This window comes from Prenolepis imparis, unplaced genomic scaffold, assembly GCF_030444845.1.
Source record: "Prenolepis imparis isolate NDT839.2.m4 unplaced genomic scaffold, iyPreImpa1.0 SCAF_3, whole genome shotgun sequence".
NCBI lineage: Eukaryota > Metazoa > Arthropoda > Insecta > Hymenoptera > Formicidae > Prenolepis > Prenolepis imparis.
The window spans coordinates 22,566,337-22,583,541 of record NW_028141161.1 but is presented as its reverse complement, the minus strand read 5'-3'; the positions used below and the strand labels follow the sequence as shown (position 1 = coordinate 22,583,541).

Sequence of the window (17,205 nt, the reverse complement as noted above, 5' to 3'; positions counted from 1 at the left end):
AATATTTTTTTCTTTACATATTTTTCTTAAAATATGTTTCCAAATTTAAAGGCCTTTAATTATCACCGAATTAGCTTTTTCTGATCTTCAATCGTCCTTGGCTCTATTTTGTCATATCACGAATGACGTTACGCTCGGTTACGCTCGATACGCGTGATAATGATAATGTCATTCCTTTTTATTACGTAATACAAATGTACAAGGCGTAATAAGTCATAAATAAGTCTCCAGTTTCTTTTCATGCTTCGTTTCACATTTGACCCTCAGTCTCGGAGAAACCATTAGGCGGTATTGATGGATTAATGAAACGTTATTGCCGTAACCCTATTTGGCATTACCTATCGCGTTAACTTCCAAATAAAGGTATCAATTATTTCCACATGTCGAATCACTCATGGATTATATACAGAGAGAGAAGAAGAGAGCGAGAGGAATAGGACGATTGATAACCGCATCGTAAAGTTTATTATAATGTTTCCTGAAAATACCTGTTTACATCATTTCGCGATGAATATTACTATATTAGGGACGTGTGCCGTTTGTAATTTTTATACATGTAGCACTTGCAAGATATAAACACTCATGGCGTGAAAGCGTAATTATCCGTGATAGTAAAATGGCTATAAATTGTTAAGATGAATCTATATATATATATATATATACACGAGATTATTAGCCCTATAACTGTTACAAATGATTATATGAACATTTTATTTGTCTTTTAATTTAAAAGCTATCTCTTCGCACGATTTAATTACAAATCTGTGTATTTTTCTCGACAAGTTGTAATTCCGTTCTTAGATAAACATAATTTATACGGGCTCAATAAATTGTGATATATGATCAACAATTGTGTTTCAGATTTATGAAGAAGTGATAGAAACTGCAGAATAAATATTTCTTTTATTGATTGTGTAGTATTTTTTAGAAACTCTTTGTTAATAACGTTAATCATGCAATAATGTGTAATTATCTCAATACTAAAATATATTAAGAGGTGAAATATTAAAACGACCCAACTGGCTAAGATGATCTTTATTAATTCGACATAAAACAATAAAGACTACGTTTCGATCTTTGGTTCAGGTCCTTTTCAAGTCTAAAATTAAATAAATTAATGATACAAAAATATGAAAAATAACGGACGAAAATATTAATTATATAATTTTTTAGAAATTTTTTAGAAAATAGCGCAAATCTCAATTATATTTTAACAAGCATACCTTAATTAAGAACAAAAACTTTTTTCCGACATAATCACAGGTTGTTTGAATGTGTCGACTAAACGTTTCGTCGGGAATGAAAACAAACAACGCTAAACAGCTTTAATAATTTTATCATGAATAGGATTTAAACTCTCAGTGTCTTTTTGTAGGTTAATCGTGTTGTTAAGTTTTTTTATAAAAAACATTTCCGCTATCTCTCTCTTCCTAGTTTGTGTTTCACGATGTAAAATGCTAGGAGTTGTCCATTTAAAATCATGCATATATTGACTTCTATGTTTGCTTATTACGTTATGGTTACTAACATGCATTTTTATGTTGTTCACATGTTCCTTCATTCGAGTATTAAGGTGTCTTTTGGTTTGCCTTATATATTTAGCGTCACACTCATTACAATCAATCCTGTATACAATTTCAGTCATATTTGTCAAAGGTAATCTGTCCTTTCCACGTTTAATTACTGTGTCTAGTTTTTTCGGTATAGTGTAAATTACATTTAAACCTGTTTTCTTGATAATTCTTGCGATATTAAGTTTTTAATACTTAAGTTTTTAATATGCGGCATTAAGATACAAGAAGAAATATCAAATTCCTTATTTCTGTCAACACCACTCTGAACACTTCTTAAAGAACATATTCTCTTATCGATATAACGCTCTATAATTTCCGTAGGGAAACAATTATTAGATAAGATTCTTTTAACATTATATAATATATTTATATAATATATTATACCGGGTGTCCTATTTTAAAGGACCCACTCAAATATCTCAGAAATACTGCGTTAAATAAAAAAATGTTTTCTACAAAAGTTGTAGGATTTCGAGGGGGACATAACATAGTAATATTCATATGACCTTGGGCGGCGTCTCCAAGGTCAAGTGAAGGTGAGAATACATTTTTTAAATGGAAACCCATATTTTTTATTATAACATCTTTTTCTACTAATTAATTTGAACAACTTTTATCTGAAGCATTTTTTTATTTTCTTCAAAATTCATTCTCACCTTCACTTAAGGTTAACCTTCACTAACCTTGGAGACGCCGCCCAAGGTCAAATGAATATTACTATGTTATGTCCCCCTCGAAACCCTACAACTTTTGTAGGAAACATTTTTCGATTTAACGCAGTGTTTCTGACAATGAGATATTTGAGTGGGTCCTTTAAAATGGGACACCTGGTATAATAACATTATATACTAAAATATATGTTTACGTTACTTGTTTATACTTGTTTAAACGTTGTTACTGATATCATTGTCATTTGCTTTCAATGATAAACGCGATGATGCAGATATGGCAAAATACAGCAGTCGTATATATGTATATGTTTTTGAAGAATTTTTCACGAAATTGTGTAATTACATAAGTTTCGCAAAAGGAATCAGATATCTCTAAATATCTCTAGATATCTACTATAAATGTCGATACCCGCACGTATATGTTAATAGTCGCATTCTCATAATCAAAATCATTTTTTTTCTGGGAAATTATACTCTAAATTCTGGAAAATTATACCTAACCTACATATATAGATAATTTTCTTATATCTAATATGTATTTCTGTATATCTCTGCAAAAAATGCAAATCTTACACCAACGTCGATTCGGTTGAACGAAGATAAAATTGCATTATTCTTATAAAAAATTAGAAAGCAATAGATCTATCATTTAAAGTTTTGTCAGTATCGGAACTCGCATCAATACAATATATTGTAAACGAAGCGTTATTATGTGCACAAATGTGTAAGATAAGAGCTCGCGAATAATTTATTTCCTTTAAAGCGATTACAAATATCATATACATATTTGTAATAGCTTTTAAGGCATAGAAGAAACCATTTTTTCCCATTTTCAGCGATAACTTATCGTTAAGATATGTATGCAATTTTGTAATTGCAAAATATATATATATACTGTTTTACGCAGTGAATAATTCACGGTGAAATTCTAAATTTAACTGGACGTTGAGAGGAAAAGAGTACGCGGTATGAAATTAGGGTCGGCATTTTTTCCAGGTCGTAATCGCGTTTGAATTTTTCGGGAGGTGCAATTTGGCTTGCAAAACACGCGGTTGACGAGCTACATAAATAATAAAATCGATCGCGAAAACTATTACTTTAGGCGCTGTGTGTCAATTACGTTTTTTATGTACATACATCGTTTGTGTGTTGAAAGCGGTGTCACAATTATCTCAACGACCGGCTATGGGCTCCGTGATTTTCAAGTAAATAATATGGGTAAATAAATTCACAGACTGAGACAGGTTGCCCATAATTTCCCAACGATTTTATGTGAAACCGCACCGTTAATATATGCGTCGACGACAAATGCAAGTATATTTTACATATTTACGTTCTTGAAAATAAGAAAGACTATCGAGTAAAAACGCGATAATTAAGCGACGCATAATTTTCAAGTCCTAATATTCCGCAAATAACTCAAGTTATCTGTATAACGAGGCTGTTATAATAATTATAGTCTGTAAATAGACCAAAGCAATTTTAAGTAATTGCCATGCAGGGCGTATGTCACTCGTAAAAAATTAAATGCCATTATATTTTTAAGCTTGTACATTTTTAAACAATTATATGTTGCGAAAATTTATAAAAAAAAAGATCACATTATGGCAATATTTTATATTAAAATATTGACCATTTTTAAAATGCTGATAATATGAGAGATGTCTCTGTCTTTAATTAATCAAACATACCTACTAATAAGCAATAAATTAAAAAAGATAAAAATCTGTAAATGAACGTCACGAAAGAATTTGAAAAATAAAGTAAGAATGTGTAAATAGGGAAAACAACAAAGTGATTTTTCAGTACAAATTTAAACTAAAGTACTATGTCAATAGAAATATCATTTTTTATTAAAGCATAATTATTAAAATGGACAATACTCTAAATTAAAAAGTTGCCACAAATAATGATTATCTAAATAAAATCAATTTCTGAGCATTCTCTTTTAAATGAAAAATATATCTATGAAAAAGAAGAAAGAGCAATTGATCTGACAAGAGACAGACTCTGTATATACAGAAGTGTATAGTCTAATCAGAAGAGCGTTCGATGATCCGGTCAAAGATTATATAGAACGTGTATGTATATTGCAAAATTATCTAGATGTCGAAGGCATGCATGTCTCGATTGGTCAGAACATCACAACATTATCGTCTGTCGTATGACATATACGGCGGTTATATATACAAACAACATGTGCAATAAACTGCACGTCAACGCGAAGAGTTGACGAGACGATGTTTAATTCCGATTAATCGATCGTCTGTGATGTAGAACGATAAAAATTCAAACGATAATAAAATTCTTTTTCTCTGCATCTGTGTGTTTCAGTTGGTATCTCGGTGCTGATGTTTTTCCTGTTTGGTAAACCGTACAAACGCGGCTTTTTCTGCAACGATGAATCACTCTATCACCCGTATCACGAATCCACCGTTACGAACGTGATGCTGTACGTCATCGGCCTTTTCCTTCCTATATGCACGGTGAGTCAATCTTTGATTGCGATTGTGATTTACGCTGCTCAAGGGTGTCGCGATTCATGCGAAAAATCACCTGTGACGATCATCTACCATTATAGCGAAGATCTTATCTTCTTCTAGCGTTACTTGTTTGTGTTGTGTGTGACGTGTAAAAGTCTATATGTGTTGAGATATAGCAGTCATTCGACTGTACACGGAGAGAATTTTCTTTCAGAATTTATCTTGAAAATTATGGTAATATGGTATGAAAAGAATTTTATGAGAATTTCTCTCATTAATATTTATCACAATAAAAATAATAATATCTAAACTGCATAGTAAAATTAAATCAAACATTTTTATTATTTTTATATATGATAAATATCAATCAGAGAAATTCTCATAAAATTCTTTCCATACCATATTGTCCCACGATTACCATGATTTTCAGGGTAAACTCTAAGAGAAAATTCTCTTGTGTAAGTGATTTTAATCCAATGTTTCTCTCTTTAAATACGAAACATTACATTAATTCTATAAATAAATCACACTTTTACTTTAGAAAAGAAAAATTATACATATGATAGGTGAGAGATATACATATAATATATAATATTTATAATAGAAATTACATATTATATATCAGTATTAATATAATAATGTTTGGGATATAAGTTATTCGAAAAGTTAATTTGAAGAAATGTCTCTCTTATTTCGGACAAAAAATAATAGTTAATTTTTTAAATAATACATATTATTTATATTAAAAAAGGATCTTCTTTTTCTCAACGTATATAGGAATTTAAAACATGTTCGATATAATTCAGGAAGGAATGAAAGCATTAAAAATAACTAACTTTAAAATTCAAACCTGCTGCGTCGTACATTTTTTTGCACACATTTTTCTGCGACAGCGATATTTCGAGTTTGCATGTTACAAGTGATCAGTAGCAGATGCGATTCACAAGCGATTCGAGAGATTCTGTCGCGTGTCGCTTTTCAAGCTCTTTCTCACCCTTCTGAGAAAAAAGATGATGGAGGAAGTGGCGTCTAAGAATACGGAAGATAGGCGAACGATCGTTCGCCTACACATGTGAGTCGACGTAAGCGGCAAGCGAGAGGGAAGTGCACTCGTCGAGTTTTCGGTGATCGTGAGAATCGATTTACGGTATCTGGAAGTGGTGCACGTGTACACCGTCGGCTGAGAGTAGTATTTTTGCCGAGCTCTCTCGGAGAACGCAAGATAAAGAGAGAGAAAGATGGAAAGGCTATCTCTCTCTCTCTCTCTCTCTCTCTCTCTCTCTCTCTCTCTCTCTCTCGTGCGTGCATCCTCTATTTGCATCCCTGAAAACCGAGTGTAGGGAATGGAGCAAAGAGATAACCGATGATTGAAGGAGCAGAGATTGCATGTTTGTAAATTTTCTACCGCTTTGCAGAGATTAACGTGATATTTCTTATCTGCGAGAATGATCTCTTCTCATAATGTGTGTATCTTTGCCACTATTGTTTATGAGAGCGATTTCGGCACGTTTCTATGGGCAATTGGCGGCTATTTATAGATTTCGCATTTTTTTCTTTTTATTCGAATGTTTAGCAATCTGTGCCAGCCAGCTTCGACGAATACATCGAATTCTCACCGCTCTATGAATTTCCTAGTCTAATATTGGACCCTGTACTTCATCATTCCAAAATTAACTTTTACTACGAGACTACATTTAGGTTGTAGAAATGAAAGGTGTGTTTGTTTTAATTTAGTTTTGTTTTATTTTCGGATACGATCTCTTTTTCTCATCTTCTTTCGTAAGTCTAAAAATTCAATAAGTTGAATTAATTTAAATCTGTTTACATTTTACTTTACAGACAATTTTCATGTGAATTATTTCAGCACTCTAACGTCAGAGTTTTTCAATTTTAAAATGTAAATGCGATCGACTTTGAGTTTACTTTTGAAGAATTAATAAAAAAAATATTTTTGGAAAATGGTGGAAATAATTTTCAAATAATTATTTTACAAGTTTTTAAAATTATTCATATAACTGAATATATTGCAAAAAAATGTGCAGTTTTCTTTAAACTTCTTAGCTTCTTGCGCGATAAATTGTTACGCTATTTAATAAAATTTTGCAAATATTATTTTTTATATAAAAAACGCTATATCTTCTCCAAAGAATCAGTGTTGTCTCGTAGTTAATAATTGAGTAAATCTTGTGACGAGACGCGTAAAAAATTCAAATGCAATATTTACACTCATCTCAGGCGAAAGCGAAGAGCTCGACATGTGCATCGCCATAATCAAATTCACATGGGTATATGAAACGTGTCGTTTTTGGTTTTCTCCATTTTTGTCGAGATGCTTCTCATCTCGATGTCAGCCTCGAGATACTCGCCGTTCTTCAAACGTCAGGTGTCCGCTTTGCTCTTTTGCTCTCATCTCTTGACTTCGCGTCGCATAAAGTTCGAATTAACGCTGTCATCCCGGGGGTGAATAATTTCGAGCATCGTGCATAATTCAAAGCACGTAAAATTGCATGCGTATATATGCGTGCGCGAACGAATGTGTGCGTGTGTGTGTGTGTGTGTGTGAGAGAGGAGATGAATGAAAGAAAAAAAGAAAAGAGAGAGCGAGAAATAACAAACGCGTGAATTAGTCTCGTCAGAAGATGATTAGGGCACAAAGAGATTCTATTATAATATAATGGGAGAGAAAGGGGACCGTAATTCTGTCTTTTTTGTCGCGTATGTATTCTCAGAACAATAAACTATGCACGTTAATTTTTATCTAGCAGGTAGATTCAGATGAGATAAAGGAACTTAAATAAAAAATCTAATTGTTAATTCTAAATTTTTCCCGTAATTTTTAATCTCCAAGTTATAATTTGCGATTTTAAATTAGTTTTGTTAGCCAGTATGCAGTTGACAAAATAATTTTTTTTTATATTTATATATATATTTTTTAAGCTTTTCAATAAATAATTTTCCTAAATATAAAAAAAATTATTATTTATATACATACATAGTCTACGCAAGTGTGAAATATATGTATAGATGGTAAGAGATGGTAAAAGATTAAACGCGAAATTTAAGTGAGATTGGAAGAGATTATTCCATATTAATAATTCTTTGTTATCTCTTTTGCTATTTTCGATCATGAAACATTTCTGATGAACACTCACATCTTGAAACAATTATTTTTTACAATTTGACACGAAAGGAAATGTAATTGGTCTCGAAACGGCAGGTTTTCCTCTCTCTTGAATTAACATTTCTATTGTAAAAATGCTCGCTTCATTAAACGCGCGTCGTGTTGATTATCGTAAATCAAAAGCAGGTATAATTATCGGAATGAACAATAAACAGCGGTAAACCAAAAGCGTCTATCCAAGTAATGACTTATTGTTAGCCACATTACAACATCTTCCAAGACTTTCTTTCTCGTAAGGTATGTATACGGTCGTGCTTATTTAACGTAGTCTCAAAAGAGGATAAAAAAGGATTCTCTCCTTGGATTCCACTTGAATCGTCCTTCCTACTTCGTCGAGCGAGCGGGCGTTTTATTTTATGCCGGAGAGGAAATGGAAAGCGGGATTGCATCGCGCAAGAGAGAATAATATACTTCGCGCTGTTAATTTAACGCGATAAATCGCGCGAGCGCATACCGATAAATTACCGCGAACAAAGCGGAGATAAATTTCAACCCCCTTCGTCTTCGGATGGGGGGGTTGCGCGTGCGATTATCTTTACGACATTATATCTTACTTGCATCGCAATTCCAAAGAGTTCCTTCGGGGGCAAGCTTTGTCCAGCTTTGTCTATTCGTTATTCGCGCGAGAATCATTCTGCAAAGAGCGAACGAATTGAATGGATATACGTATTATTCTGAAAGAAAAATGACATTTGACAATCTCTTTGTAAAATTGATAAAAATATATACGTACGATTTTACGTTTTGAATCTCGTGTTTTTAAACCCGTCGCGTTTTAAAATTTGAATATATCATTTTTAGGATGAATAGCTCGGACATTATGTTGAAGAATCAATATTGAATGGGAACGGAGATCCGGCGTGTTTACGTAGCCATTGATCGCGCCTCCGAAGAGTAACCGGCTATTATGCACCGACTGCATAAAGCTATCTATTCGTCGGCGATCAGCTTCTCTGCGTTAAGTAGATAATTCCAGACCGTGCGATTTAATCCCTCGTGTTCGATTTAAGAAGGGTGTGAGAAGGGGAGGAGGGAGAAGAGAGAGAAAGGGAGAAGAGCCACGGTTCACAAACAAATTATAGCACTCCAAATAATAAGTAGCTTTCCTCTCACCCTATTTACTTCTCTCTGTATCTATATTTATTGATAAAAATAATCAGTTATCAAAAATGATAATTGACTATCTTTTTCTTGTATAAAAATTGAATATTTCTTTTCCAAGTTCCCGAATAAGAGACGAATAAGAGGTATATCAAATATTTTTCTCGATCAGTATTTTTAATTTTTTAATTTTTAATTTTTATATAATTTTAAACTGTTTTTCTCTATTTTTTATTTCATATTCGTCTCATTTTTTATATCTTTATTTTATTCATTTCTCTCATTGCCTCATAGATATTCCCTTACAGTTTATTAAATTTTATTAATTCTTAATAAATTTTATCATCTTGACATTTTATAATTGGTATACGAGAATATTAACTTTTTCAATTATGACAATAAGTGTGAATTATTTTTAACATTAAAATGAAATAAAAATAAAATAAAACGATCGTACGGAACGATCGATCATTCCTGTCATTTTCGACCAAGTAATGGATACTTTTTTTACGGCAGTTTATTTCCATCGTCCATTCTTCTCTTGGAAATGTCGAGATTTTATTCATCGGTATCTCTTACACTTCTCTCCTTCTACCGTGACGTTCCTCGTCGCGGTGGTTTTATACGTTTTACAGGTACAGGCGCATTCCAGTGCCTGGACGCGCGGCAATCCGAGAAGGGTTCTCCCCAGAGAGATCTCAAGCGAGCTTCTCCGTATGAGCTCCGAGGAGAAAGCCGGCTTTATTATCTACGCACACTCGCAGGGAAAACGGATTGTCCGCGTCCAACCGTACCTTTCCCCGGGGGGTTATCGGGGGTGGAAGGTCCAGGTAGAAACAGGTAGAAGGACGATCATGCGCGTTACTCGCCGTCGTATTTCATTCACGCATGCCTCGTGAACCTTGGATTTACCCTGTGTATCACCTGGCGAACCTTTATCCGGGATCTGGCCTGGTTAACCCGTTTTGATCGAGAGTATGACAGGTCGGTAGAGTCCGGATTTAAAAGAAGAGAGTTGTTGAGCTTTCTTGTTCTTTTTTGGAGAGAAAGAGAGTTGCTGCCTTTTTGATTAGCAGCTAGAGGTTTTTTACAAGTCTGTCTTGTAAGGCAGCCTCAGAGGTGAAAGATTGTATCAGGTGTATCGTACAAGCTGTTCTTAAATATATCAGATATCCAGGCAGCGTTTCTTTCACAGAGTTGGAGTCATTAAGATTGAGTGGCGATTATCAAATGCAATATACATAGATCTTTTTGTCCTTAATATTAAAAATTAAATCTGCGCGAAAGAATGCTATGGAAATGTTGTATTAGAAAATTCTTTATTATCGCAATAATGCATTTAAACAATCTAAAATTGTGCAATTTGCATTTAGTCGTTTGTAAAATCTTAAATACTGCTTTGAATCTTAAATTTCAATTTTTCCTTAATTTCAGATGGTCATAGGAGAGTACCTGTACGCGAGACATTTTTCCGGACATACGAAGGTGCTCTTCGGCTACACTATACCTCCATGGCTGTGGAACGCTTACGAAAAGGTTTATTTCGTCAATTTTTTTTTTCTTTTTGTTCAAATTGATTAAAAACGTTAGGTCCTTATTTAATCTAAGGATAAATAAAATTTCATTTTATTAAATATTATATAAAATTAATTGAAACTCATCTATACCAATTGCTATTCTTTTCAAACACTTTTATTCAACTAAACAAATATTTAGTATAAAAACGTAAAATAACAGTGTAAAGCAGTAGAAAAAAAGCAAAGTTTATGAATTTTTTATTACAATTCTCATTTTCTGATAATTAAAAATTGTTAAAAATTTTTCAATCACAGATTGGTGTGTTCGGTTTCGGCGCAGCCTGCATCGTTTTAACTACAGACTTGGCGAAATACACCGTAGGCCGGCTACGACCGCACTTCATGAAGATCTGTGTACCTGACATCGATTGCAGTCTGCCTGAAAATCAGCACAGATACATCGAGCAATTTAACTGCACCGCGACCGGGATCTCGGCCAGAATGCTAAAAGACATCAGGTAAGAATTTCTGTCGAGATGCAAGAGACATTCCTGAAATTCTTTTTCATCAGCTTGAACCTTGAACGTGATAATATATCTTGTAATCTGTTGCAACACACAAACGTGTTATCTGACTTCTGAATCGGAACGGTGTGTAATATAATAATTCGAGATGTGTCCGCGATCACCCGGCCCATGTTATACAATTGTTGTAAAGTCATAAAACAAAAATTATTGATATATTTTATTTCAGTTTTCTCAAAAATTTGCAATAAGTGTGTTATGAAATAATTATATATATAGGTATATTGACGGATAGTAAATGATATATCTATCAAGTACATGAAAAGTAATTACATATAGGTATAATTAAAAAATATATGAAATAATTATGACACTCTGATGATTTTCAATAAGAAAATAGCTGCGAATGTTCGCATATTGTATTCTCGAGAGAAAAAGAATTGTTTCCATCATGTCGAGATTTGCAAATAGCAAATAGCTTACTCGTGGCGAATCGATACGAGAGAAACAGCAGTTTGTATATCGTCAATATGCACATATCGCGCGGCTCTTCGACTTTATTCTCGGTCTCGATCGACAGATCTTTTGCAGGGCAATAGCCCCGAAATGGTCTCATGTGTTCGACAACACGAGCCCGACGTGATCTCTGCTTAGATCATCATCGCGTGACGGTAACAATTGCGCGGGCAATTACGGGCACGATTGAACCAAGTAGTGGAGGAGGAGATCTCGCTCTCTCTCCTCTCACGCGTACACATTTCGTTATTTTTACTTCATTAACGGTCCCGCACGCGTGGCGGGCCACGCGACAAGTTTATGAACGCGAGACGAAACGGTAATTTGCGGTAATCAAAAGGGAGAGAGAAAGAGCGAGACGCGTCGCTTTTAAATCGATTCGGTACGCCGACGCTTGACTTTCATTAAACGCTCATTGGATTATTATCAGTCCGTCTGTCCCGTTTACCGCTTATCAAGTTATTTATACGCGTTCCTTTTAATTATAGCAATGTTTCGATTTATTTTCTCTCTCGTAAGAGCGAGTCGGTAATTCCGGCAAGAGCTAACTTGTTAAGAAATTTGACTCTTCGAAAGGATCAAGGAATGATGCAAGTCTCTGATGAAATTGTTCATTAATGCAAATTCGTTCAAGTATAAATATGCAGAGTGTCCCAGACTATATCGTATATCGTATACAGATATGTATGTAGGTTTGTAGATGAAAAAAATGATTTCGTTAAATATTAGCACATCGTACCAAGATAAAACTATCTTTCGTCTCAAGTCATCGAGTCATCTAAAGTCACATCTAAAGAGAGAAAATGCAAAATTATCCAATTGAGAAATGAATCGAGCTTGCGACTGAGAATTTGACAGATAAAAAATTGAAACTTATCTTGTCAAAAAATTGCACACATATCCGAGATATCCTGTCAACGCGCTCTTTAATTCTAGCGAAATTCAAACTTGTCACAACGTCCTCTGAATTGATTATTTCGTACGCGGGCTTGTACGGAAAGGAAATCTTTTTTGCACGCGTCCCGGATACAACGTGTACCTACCCCGACAGCCGGTTTTAACGGATGTACGGGTGCGCACAAAAAGAGCGACGGTAACGAATGACAATGAGCAACTCCCTGATCGAGGGGAGGTAGGAGGGAAGACCTCGCTGACGCGATTCGCATGAGCGAGATTCACGCCAAATCGTGCAGTTCTTCGTCTCTTTCTCCTCGCTCTCTTGCGGCTCCAACGGGAAGGCTATTACACGCTCGAATTGTTATCCGCACCCCGCTTATTGTCGCTAACTACAATGACGATCGGATTCGATTCAAAGACTCGCACGCTGATCTCTCATCCCGCCTTGGCAACGGCCAGACCTACCTCTAACCGATCCCATATAAACACGTTTTCGCACGCGTATTCTCTCTCTGCCGAGCTGCTTACGTTTCTCCGAGGCCACGTCTTTCTTTTTCGCCTCGGGCGAATTTTTCGAACCGTCTGCCTCGGTATTGCAACTATTTGTTTTGCGCGATTATACAATTATATATAATTTTCGATGACCTTACAAAACGGCTCTCTACATGTCGGAGCTGGAAACGCGATTTCCTAGACGGAGCGCATTCGATTCGCGAGACGTAACTAACTTTAGCACTTTACGGAAACGCGACGTTAACGGAAACGAAGGCGGAGCTTCTGAAAAGCGTGTCTCGATTTACTTCTTCTTTTGTAGTGACACATGTCTGCACAGTTTTCGCCTTCAATTTATACCGTTAAACGTGAAACGTGAGCGGTTTTCAAAGACGAGAAGCCTGAAGTAAAGGGCTCTTCACGGGGTGACAGGATTGCCTAACAATAAGACACGCGTGCGAAGGATTACCTACGCGGTTTATTGTATTCGAAAATAACTCCAAGCCCACCAAACGCGAACGTCATATTTTTTAGAGTCAAGAAAACAATCGGAAATTTATGACCTGTCGATTTTACACAATCGATCCTACTCGGAAGCTGAAAGTTTGTTTCTTCGTTCTTTCTCGAACCGCGGGATACCAATCTTTTAAAGAATATTGGTTCTTAGAAGACACAGAGAGTGAGAGCCGTGGCTTTTCGACAACGTTGCTCAAGACAACGTCATTCATTCAATAGTTGCGTTATCAATCGTTTAAAATAGACATGCGATACATTTGATAAGTCGAATTATCACTCTCGATACAGTTAAGACTCTTCTTTCAATTCTTAACATCTCGGTACACGTGAACCCCCAGGGTGCGTGTTCCAATTCATCGCGTATAGGATATGCCTTAATGTCGTGCGAAAACCTAATTTCGGGCCTAACCCGAATCCGTGAGAAGGACCAAACGCATAAGCAGAAGCTGTATCGAGGGGGACCACATTTTCGCGAATCTCTTTCTCACTTTCTCTCTCTCTTTGTATTCGGTAGCCTTGCTAAAGTTCCAGAGTCCACGAAACGCCGACGTTCCATATGAGTTTACGTCACATGCATTCTTCTTTTTCGTCGTTTTCTTCCTCTTCTCTTCTTCTTTTTTGGCATCCGAGAAAGACGGAGAGAGAGAAAGAGAGAGAAAGAAAATGGTCTTGAGCGAGCGTTATCATCGTATAAGCGAATGAAAGGAAGGGGAGGCAGACGGCCTCTGTGCGTTATAATGAGGCCCCCGGTGCTCTTGCGATATGTGTACATTACGTATACAGGGTGTCCCATATAAGTAGGAGACAAATCAGTATACTCTTGTCAAAAAATAAGCATCTTTTTTCTTTGACAAAATTTCCAAAAAATGCATCGTTTTGGAGATATCTTATTTTTTAAATATATTAATATAGTGCTGTTTCTTGATTCTTCGTCTAAGAATTTTGATAATTTTCGTTTGCTAATTCTGTAATTAAGTTTAATATTTACATTTTTATAAAATGAAGAAATTTTATTTGAGTGAATAAAACAAAGTACACTTTGCTGAAATTTGTTTTATTAAGTCAACTCAAATAAAATTTCTTCAAGTGTTTGAAAAAATGTAAAGACTCAATAATTATATCAGAATTATCAAAATTTTTAAGAAATTTGTAATAAAAAAAATGAGATATCTCGAAAATGATAAATTTCCGTAAATTTTGCCAAAGGAAAGGGACGTTTATTTTTTGACAAGGAATACGGTAGCACATATTAGTCTCTGCATTTTATCTATATAGCACTTTCTGTGCATACACACGTGCTCGACCGTATCATCACGCGGGTCATTCGCAGTCTTATAGCGGGGACAGTTTTATATAGGGAGATTTAAGGAATCTAGATGATAAAGCGACGACGCCACACAGAGAATTCATTCATGTCCCCTCTGCACGCGGAGTAATAGTCCAAGGAACTGCTCCGAACGTAGAGGAAGACAGAGGGAGAGAGATGAACGAAAAGGGCGAAGCAAGACCGTCGCGGTCTTTTCATTAACCCGTCATTTATATACCAGTGTCACCGAGTGAAGAAGAGTCCTTGAGACTTACATAAGAGCCTGCGGGGATACACATACGTGCTTTTGAAAGAAAACGCGGTGGCCGCTTTCATCCGTTAATTACCCAATTTACCCTGTCGTTACATCCTCGTATTTACGTTAGCGTTGAAAGATATACGAGGCTGTCCCCCAACAAGATCTCTGCGTGATCTCAATTTAACGATTTTTTTTCTCCAATGAGAAAGTGTCGAGAGAAAAAGTCGCGGGAGAAGCCCGATCATTAGTCGTAATTTTCCATTATATTTTCGATTATATCTGAAATTAAAATTCGGCAAAAGTGAGAGGATTAAATTGACGGGAATTACGACATGGCGAAGCTGATTAAAATACAGACATAATAATTCTCAGTATACCGAACATCGAAATAACCGACAGCCCCGCAGTCGAATGGCCGGAGCTGCTGCAGGTCCTAATTAACGTAGCGTGCCCTCCGAATTTTTTTTTTTTTTCACAAACGCGTTTCTTCTAACAGTGGGACGTAGAACGGCTGAAGGGCAAGGGGTATAAGTATCGAGTCTCCCTTGCGCCCTTCTCGCATTTTTTGCTCGCACGCAATGGATCCCGCGCAGAGAATCCTGCCTCTCTTCTCGTCTTTTTCTTCTCGAATTCTCTCCATCGCTTGCAGCTACGCCGTCGCTCTTCGTCGATCGTAATCGGCACGTTACACACGCCCTGAATTTAATAGCGATAAAATTAATAGGGGACGCGAAAGGGGTAGGGGGATGCGACGATTGCGATCCGCGCGAGAGGAGAGTGCAAAGTGCGAGAAAAGATCTATCTTTTTTTTTTCTCTCTTCCCTTCTATCCCGATCTATAAGTGGGATTTATTTGACACGGCACGATCGATCGTTTCAGATTATCGTTTCCCTCCGGTCACTCGTCCTTCTCGGCCTACACCATGATCTACCTTGCGGTAAGTAGTCTTTAAGTTACACGAGCGTTCGCACCGCATCGATTTGCATACGCGGGGCCGGATCTTAATCATTCGTTCAACAGGCTCCAGATACGATGAGCGTATCGTTTCTATGTAGACGAGATCGAGAGAGAATCTACACGTCCGTGAAATTCGATTTGCATAATCTTATATACGCGAAACGCTTACAGATATCCGATTCGCGTGCACGATAAAATTGAATCGATATACGATGGTCGTACCGCGATGATTACGAAAATAGGCTAATTGTGAGTTACAAGTAAATTGGGAAAATTGGGTTAACTTTGTGTACTTTATTTTATATTCATTATCGATACATGATACTGTGAATGATTATTTATTTTCAATCGAAGAACTCTTTATTCTCTCCTCTTTCTTTATATTTTTGTACTTTTTTCTAAAAATCTTTATTTTTCCAAATTCATTCACATATCCATCATTTTTATGCCTTTATATCGATAATGAGATAGCTTTCAAAAATTTGAATCAATTTCTTTTTCAGCAAAAAGATTATATCTAATATAATATATTTCTACTATTTAATCAAATTCTTAAGATCTAAAGATAATTCGATCAATAATCATAATTTATTTTTTTGTATAAAAGTAATTATTAGAAGGCGTGAGAGACTTGGATTTTTTTAGATGTACCTTCAATTAAGGATGAGATGGAAGGGCAGCAAATTGCTTAAGCACTTTCTTCAACTTCTGTGCCTGTTAATGGCCTGGTTTACCGCTATGACACGAATTTCCAATTACAAACATCACTGGAGTGATGTTCTTGCCGGATCTACTCTTGGCACAATCATCGCTTTACTTATGGTAAACATTGCATTGTTTAACTTTCATTATGCTTTATATTGACGATGTAAAACAATTTTGAAAGATGAGAGGTTTTGACATCACTTTTTCAAAATTAAAATTCTATAATCCAATAATTAAACGAATTATAAAAAATGTTGCAACATATAATTATTATTCTACATAATTGTTAAACTACAATGAATAATTTATTATTATTATGTAGTTGCAATAACTAGAATATTAAGATATCTACGATATTTAGTAAAAATGCATTTAATCATCGAAATATCTTGGATAAAAACAGAAATAATTTTTTCTCTGTAAAAATTTATAATCGAACCATCTTATATTTTTTTATATTTTCTTATTTTTCAATTTTTCAAGTTGAAATTCTGTAAAAGTACAAG

At 35.3% G+C, this 17,205-nt stretch overlaps 1 protein-coding gene across 3 annotated transcripts in view; it reads left to right on the top strand.

Moving 5' to 3' along the window:
- Wun (wunen) overlaps positions 1–17,205 on the top strand; it is a 30,625-nt gene that overhangs the window by 8,273 nt on the left and 5,147 nt on the right. For all 3 annotated transcript variants that reach the window (XM_083032964.1, XM_083032962.1, XM_083032963.1), the window contains exons 2-6: positions 4,580–4,731; positions 10,445–10,546; positions 10,843–11,045; positions 15,917–15,974; positions 16,640–16,816. In XM_083032964.1, the coding sequence (XP_082889090.1) occupies positions 4,597–4,731; positions 10,445–10,546; positions 10,843–11,045; positions 15,917–15,974; positions 16,640–16,816 (675 nt within the window). In that variant the 5' untranslated portion in view covers positions 4,580–4,596. The remainder of the gene's footprint in view (positions 1–4,579; positions 4,732–10,444; positions 10,547–10,842; positions 11,046–15,916; positions 15,975–16,639; positions 16,817–17,205) is intronic.